General features: G+C 33.0%; 1 protein-coding gene across 6 annotated transcripts in view; it reads left to right on the forward strand.

Moving 5' to 3' along the window:
* The window catches only part of LOC128221214 (uncharacterized), a 41,320-nt gene extending 34,541 nt beyond the window's left edge, over positions 1–6,779 (forward strand). For 5 of the 6 annotated variants that reach the window (XM_052929714.1, XM_052929712.1, XM_052929713.1 and 2 more), the window contains 7 exons: positions 189–368; positions 1,196–1,337; positions 1,483–1,602; positions 2,695–2,749; positions 3,440–3,607; positions 3,851–3,964; positions 4,434–6,779. In XM_052929714.1, coding sequence (XP_052785674.1) covers positions 189–368; positions 1,196–1,337; positions 1,483–1,602; positions 2,695–2,749; positions 3,440–3,607; positions 3,851–3,964; positions 4,434–4,960 — 1,306 coding nt within the window. In that variant the 3' untranslated portion in view covers positions 4,961–6,779. The remainder of the gene's footprint in view (positions 1–188; positions 369–1,195; positions 1,338–1,482; positions 1,603–2,694; positions 2,750–3,439; positions 3,608–3,850; positions 3,965–4,433) is intronic. The other variant, XM_052929716.1, reaches the window with a different exon arrangement.
* The last annotated feature ends 750 nt before the right edge of the window (positions 6,780–7,529 follow it).

The following is a 7,529-nucleotide window of genomic DNA, read 5'->3' on the forward strand; positions in this document are numbered from 1 at the left end:
TATTCAGTCAGGTTCTACTTACTTTTGTCGTTAACAAGTTGTGAATTTTCTTTACAAATTTGATACTTTGGTTTGGTAAGATGTAGATAAATAACAAATCAAATAACTTTATATTTTTCTTTATTGGTAACGCTCATATTAGTAGCTATTGCAGTTCTAACAATATTTCTTAATCACATGTAATTCAGTTTGTTTGCCCAGCATGATGGTACAGTCGACGGTACTGGTGAGAACTGTTCCAGTGCCGATATGTATGTGATGGGTGTACCTAGAAGCATGTCATCTGACGATGTCAGAAACATCCGCCAGTTCTCATTTTCTTCATGCTCAATGGATTACTTTACTGCGTACATAAAGACATTAAACACGTAGGTAGTATTAAGTTCTAATTGAAATATATTAGGTGCACTATTAAGTTAATGAATAAGAAGGGCCTAGCGAACGAGGCTAATTATTAGTACTTATAACTGAAAAATGCAATGTTTCTTACAAGATCTGAGACAGCTTTTTCAACTGGGCTTGATTTATGTAAATATATAATCACACAGTATTTCAATTCTAAAAGTTAACAAGGATGCTGTTAACTTCAAGACAGTTTTGTCCTATTGATAATAATGGTCAAGGAATTGTTAAATGTTCGTTCCTACAACGATATTAAACAATACTATTTCAATGTGTATCATGCTTATTATCTTGTAGTAAAATGTCTCTGTTTTGACGTTCGTGTGGCTTTGAGTATTACATATTTAAACATAATATGGATAATACTCTAGGCTTCTAGACTTTTTCCTAGTATACATTGCATTATTAGTCATTCGTTTTAATTGAAATGATCATCTAAAACGAAGTGATCGCCCTTGACAAGCAGGGGATATATATCTGCCACTACGTACAACATAGATTTATACAAGATGTATGTAAATAATGATTACACAACCTGGCTTTCAATTGATGAATTATTTTTAACTTTATGAATGTCTTCACTTTTATTATTTATTTTAACATGAAATTCATGATGGCAGTGAAAACTGTACGGCAAAGGGAAGTAACCGATGTAAGGATTTTAATGTTAAATGTGTAAGGTACAACTTATGTGCGCTGACATTACGAATATTTAGGTTTTTATAATACCTTTCGACAAAATGACATAATACAGTATAAGGTGTTACTGCAGAATATTCTATGTACTCTTCAGTGGCGAAAACTGTCTGGCAACACGCAGCGCAAACTATAACACATCTGACCTTAATCCTTATTTGGGTGACCTTGCGGGTCAGGTGTACACTCCAGATCAGCAGTGTGAATATATACTTGGAGCCGGTTCCTACCTCTCCAGGGTACATACATTTAAATGTTTTACTGCTAACGCTTCAAACGATATTTCTGTACATATGTTTCTGATTTGTTTTGTCGTTTAACTTGCGTCGACCCATTTCGAGAAAAAGTTTCTTTCCGTGATTGTATGTAATGTGTATGTTGCAGATCACCTATCAATCGAATTACAGCGGGATTTGTTCCAGAATGAACTGTGTCATTCCTGGCACTAATGGTACTTATTACTATAAACTCGCCTGGGAGGGTACAACTTGTGGGGATGGAAAGGTATGTGGCCGAGGTGGTTTATTATTTAAAACAATATTTATCTCCACTGTAGGACAATCAATTTAAAACAAACTGGTTTTGATCATATAACCAACATTTTAAAACAAAGTTCTCTTGATAATATAGCCATCATTTTAATAATAAAATTTTCTCATCATTGAATCAATAACTAAGAACTGATGCATTTTATCTACCGAAATGCAGATATAATACAATATAATAACAGCTCGTCGTAAAACTTCTACGTTTTAGAACTATCTTGTTTATCCTTTCAAGCGCAATCCAAAAGATCATTTACAAAAAAACAACAACATATAAATGTTGGATATTAATAACGGGGACAACTTGTTCCATGTGGTACCATGAGTTTAAACAACATTGTTCTTTGTTATCTAATCATTGTACTTAGTGTTCTTGACTGCAAGGTCATCATTTTGAAACAGAAGGTTACCTAATCTAGTACCAGAATTCTGAAATAAAGAGTTTTCCACTCTGGTACCAACATTCGGAACAAAATGTTGTTTCAAGGTGGAACAACAATTTAGAATAAAATAATTGCTATTGTTGTCTAGGGCCAATTTTTAAAACGAAAACGGTCACCTGTAAGACCATTTTAGAACAAAGCGTTCCAAATACACTTAAATGTTGTCTTGGATCGAAGAGCCAACATTTTAGAAAATATGTTTTCATTTAAGAACAGGAATTTAAACGGAATTGTTTTGAATGTAGGCTTGGCGTTGTACCAAAGGTGTTTTTTCGAAGTAGATTCATTTTTAAAACAAATTTATTCCTTATGTAGCAAAAACATATTAGGAACAATGTGTTCACAAAGTGTGAATATATTTTTGAATAAAGTGTTTTCTAATGTAGGAAAACAACTTTGAACAAAGTATAGTCATAAAATACCAACATTTCTGTTTAAAGTAATTCTTGTTTTATTTAGTATAACATGGACAATAATAAACGGCTGAAAATACTGTGGAAAATGGCGAAAGTGCATACACATAACTCATACACAAATATCACTTTGAATAAATTATTCGAATTTAAACATTAGCAAATACCCATTGTTATATTTTCGGTCCCTCTCAGATGTGTAGTGGTGGATCATGCGTTACGTCGTCCAGAGCCCCGGCTGTAGCGGCTGGTGAGTGGTTTAGTTTATATGATATTACGGATTTAATGTATAATTCCCAGAAAGCTAAGGTCGGGAAAGCAAATGTTTGATCCATGCTTATTTAAGATGCCCCTATTACTATTTGTACCCCACGTTAAATGGCTACACTCTCAGTTTATCAATATGGGCTAATAAATAGGCTTATCAAAGTCCGTTATGCCTTCTCTATTTTTTATTGAAATCTTGAATCGTTGGAAAATATATAATGTTAAGTGTTTTAATGTTGACACGTTAAATAATACCAAACGAAATTCATTTTAAAGCACGACAAACATGAGATGAGATCCTCTACGTCTTGCAGTTCATCTTCGTCTTCATATAATGCTCTTTAGAACTATAAGCGATTACAATTTTGCTCTTTATTTTAAACCTAAAAACTGTTAGTCAAACGACGCCCAAAATATGATGGTTATCTGTTCAAAAGGGTAGTGAGGGGGCATATGTTACGTTTTCGTGCTTAAAATTGCGATTATTACTTTTTGTTTAATTTAAGTGATGTCAATCGCGGCAAAACACATTATTGGTAACAAAAGTGATAAAGCATGCAGTTTATCTGTCAATTCAAGTCCAAGCTTCGAACTTTAGGGTTCCGGAGATACTTTAATTCAGCATATAACAAGTATTTATTTGATTGTTACAACAATACGTCTGTTGTTTTAGAGGAATGTATGTTCGGAAACAACCCAAGCATCGTGACGTATGAGACGGTAACGTGCAATGAACTACTGGCTTTTCCAAACACCTCATACAAATGCTACCAAAGTTACTGTCTAAACGATTGCTGCGAAACATGCGAGCAAATCAGACTAAAAAACGTTAACACCACCGGTAAGAGTTAGTAAATGCTTAATTTATTTTACTACCAGTGTGACGAAAGCACCAGTACCAGCAAAGTCACTTTTGAGTGCATGGTTTTGCGCGAGTGTTTTTTTATGTTGAAAATATAAAACATCATAAACATCAACTCTACAAATCGTATATATGTTATTATATATTTTGATATAACATATATATATATTTATATAGTTCTGAGAATTTATACAGTTATTAAATAGGTTTTTCTTCATTCAGATTGCGATTACGGCGATAAGGCTAGCTGGTGTGAAACGATGTCTCTGAGTGGCTGCTATAACAATGATGACGTTTGCTGTCAGTCTTGTCCGCGGAGAGCTCTCGGAATTCAAAGTATTATTATTTTCTTTATATCATGCGTTTCTACTTGAGCAAACGTTCGTGTATTTCTAATTCTAACCTATCGGTAAGTCAAGGTCGTCATTTTGCCTATGCGACTAGAATTTTCTTTTCTCTCAACCAAGACCTTGATATTCGGCCATTAATTGACGATGTATGTTCCATATGTCCATCTTGTCGTTACGGAAACGAGGTTTACCGAAGTTAGGTAACATATCCGAAACCGCAAGTTGGAATAAATTTATCCTCCACTACCGCCGTTAGTAGTTTATTTTTCTCCCAACCTATTTCCATTACTTCAGGAATGTAACAATATTAAAAAGAAAATATTAGGATTTAAATTTAAGGCACAATTAAATACTTTTGTTAGAGTTCATAACAATTTAACCTATTCTAAAGAAAATAAATATATTTGATCAACTTCATGTTACTGCGACTGTTTGATGCGATTTGTAAATTACAGATTGCACATATGGAGATCGATCGACGTCATGTAATGTTGACAAATGTTCAACTTATACTGAAGACTCTAGAACTAGAATATGTTGTAAAACATGTGCAAATACAGAAACAACAACTTCAATACCCACTACAACTACACCAACTACAATTACATCAACTACGACTACACCAACTACAACTACACCAACTACAACTACACCAACTACGACGACACCAACTACAACTACACCAACTACGACTACACCAACTACAACTACACCAACTACAACTACACCAACTACAACTACTCCAACTACGACGACACCAACTACAACTACACCAACTACGACTATACCAACTACAACTACACCAACTATAACTACACCAACTACGACTACACCAACTACGACTACAACTTCACAAACTAAGACTACAACTTCAAGATCTCCAACTACCACTAAACCTGCTACATCCTCAGCAACTGTTTCACGTAGAAGGATCAGGGTTACAGTGATCTTCCTTCTACTTTTGTTTCGAATGTCGATTTAAATGAAGGCAGTGAGGAACATCTATATATTGCTCTATGGCTAAGATTTCATGTATGCTATCGGTTTTCAGAACAAATTATATCGTCAATATATGAAGGCGACTGCGTCAGTGAAAATGAGTAATGTTGAGGACAAAGTCTAGTTTTGTTTTTTCGGTTTCGTGCATAATAAGCAGATACTCATTACACTATTTTTTTTAAATAATCTTTAATAAAGTTGTACTCTGGTTAATCAATTATGTCTTAACGATATGTCTTGATTTTATTTTTATTTAAATTGGGATTTCTTTTCATTGATGTACTTGAGGTTAACCTAATGTTTTTTTTTATAATTATTTGACTTTCTTAAGTTTTCTCAAATTAATCCATTAATTGATGAAGTAGATTTACTATTGGCGTTTTACTTAATTCTGGATTATTTGGATATGTTTCAGGTTGTGCACACAAACTAGTTTACACTCACGGTAAATTAACATTTTATGGACAGTTACAAGGCGGTACCTAACAATCCTCCATAACAACCTGTTTTTGTATATATAAATATATTATATGATATGTGTTGCTTGTGGATGTTTGTGTTTCTGGTTTGCATATGCATGTTTGTGTGTGTTTTTTATGTTCTCTTTAATTGGCGTTTATCCTGTGCCATTGAACGTGGTTAGTGTTCAAAAGTACGTCTATTATTACAAATGCATTGCCCTTAAACCCTTTTTAACACAGTATTTAACCAAATATCTAGAGAAATCATTATATTTAATGGTTAACATTTTATTGTGTAAACTTTTCATTTTTGTTTTGATGATTTCACATTGAGGCAATAACATTAGAACATACATCTTTTCGCCTTTTTGTGATGGCATCGTACTACTTTTTAATCTGGCCATGTCATTCCGGCTCTAATAGATCCTGTTATGCGTTTTAACTTTTAAAGTATTGGACTTAAATCTTTGAAACTGTGTGGAATATTGTTCTTTATTAGATGCTGTGCATCAGATGACTTGATGTTTGGCAATCTCAAGTCGGAGTTCAGACTCAAGTCGCAAAACCGATATTATTCATTACATTCTAGTTACATTTGTATGATAACGTTAGTTGAATTTATTGCTATTCGACACCGATATGCATTCGTTTTTGTAAAAAGAATGGAACAAAGATTATTAAAGTTATTTTTTAAGTCTGAGTCAAAGTCTTTGGACCAAGAATATCAACAATGTTCGATACAAAATACTTGCTTTACATTTACCAAAACAACAGGCTTCGTGAGTGTAAGACAATTATGTCGTATACTCAAAGGTATTTAAACGATACCTTTTGCGGGCAGTGACACTACTGTTTTGCTCGACGTTTCTAGCAATAGGACTAGAACTGCAACATTGCGTTACTAAGAACATATATACGGTTTTGCGTCTAAATATCTCATTTTTTTCAGAGAGCAAGATTAAGGTTTTGTAAAGGTTTATATATATGACTCTTATGTGTGTATGAAATATATGTATGGTAAAAGTGACTAAAAATAAATGCAAAACGTTATTATTGAATAGCAAACGAATTATTGTTTGTTAGGCATACATTTAAAGTATAAATATAAGGTGTATTTAGCATAAATATTCGTGTTTAAAATATCATACCACCTAAGAAACAACTTTATTTTTCAAAATGTCCGCTTTATTTTGCTGTTTAATAGTGTTGAATACAATGGTGAGGAATTTAGTATCATTTGATCTCGTAGTTGATACCATTTGTTCAATTGTGAAATGTGAATAGCAAAGGAAAATACTTGTCAATTCGAAGTGAAATAAATGACAATTAAAACTTTTTAGATTAAAAGCGACAAGCTGTTTTATTTGATGTGTTCTACGATTTCCTGAAAGTGTCACATATGTCCATGTTTTGAAAAAAAAAAAAGACACACGCCCGTATAATGACAACCGACTTCACCAGATGTCACCATCTTCCGAAATATATACTTCAGTGTTTAACTTTTTTTTCTGTTTTATATATTATTGAATGTTTCAATACGTTTGGTTTTATTTTGTAAAATAGTATTCATCAATATGATGGCTGGATTAACAATTGGAATTTGGAAGTATAGGGTCAACTTCGAGTAAGATTAAAAATATATGAAAGCATGTCAAAAATTGTTTACGCCTGATACAGATATTTGATATAAAGAAATCGATTGAATACCACTTCTGTCCACATATGCATCACCGCTTTTGAAAAACACTCAACACTTGCTCTAAAAACCCTTGGCCCTTATCAAGTATCGAACCTGTATGGGTTGTCATGCAGAAAACGACAACCAACGTTGTTGTTTTTTTCTTTTACAAATTCGCGGTTTGTGTTTCTTTTGAATTTTCCATTGCTAAAGAATACTAAAGGCATACATATAAAAAGCAGATCGAACAATGTTTAGAAATATATTAATCCTCTATTAAAAATACGACTTTCTTTAATTACAATCACATACGCAATGATCTCTCTTGACGAGCATATACAATACCAGCCACAACGATGGAAAAAATATCGATTTCAGTTTCAGTTTTTATTGTAAAAAATACGTGTTAATGC

The sequence above is a fragment of the Mya arenaria genome, chromosome 16, assembly GCF_026914265.1.
Source record: "Mya arenaria isolate MELC-2E11 chromosome 16, ASM2691426v1".
NCBI lineage: Eukaryota > Metazoa > Mollusca > Bivalvia > Myida > Myidae > Mya > Mya arenaria.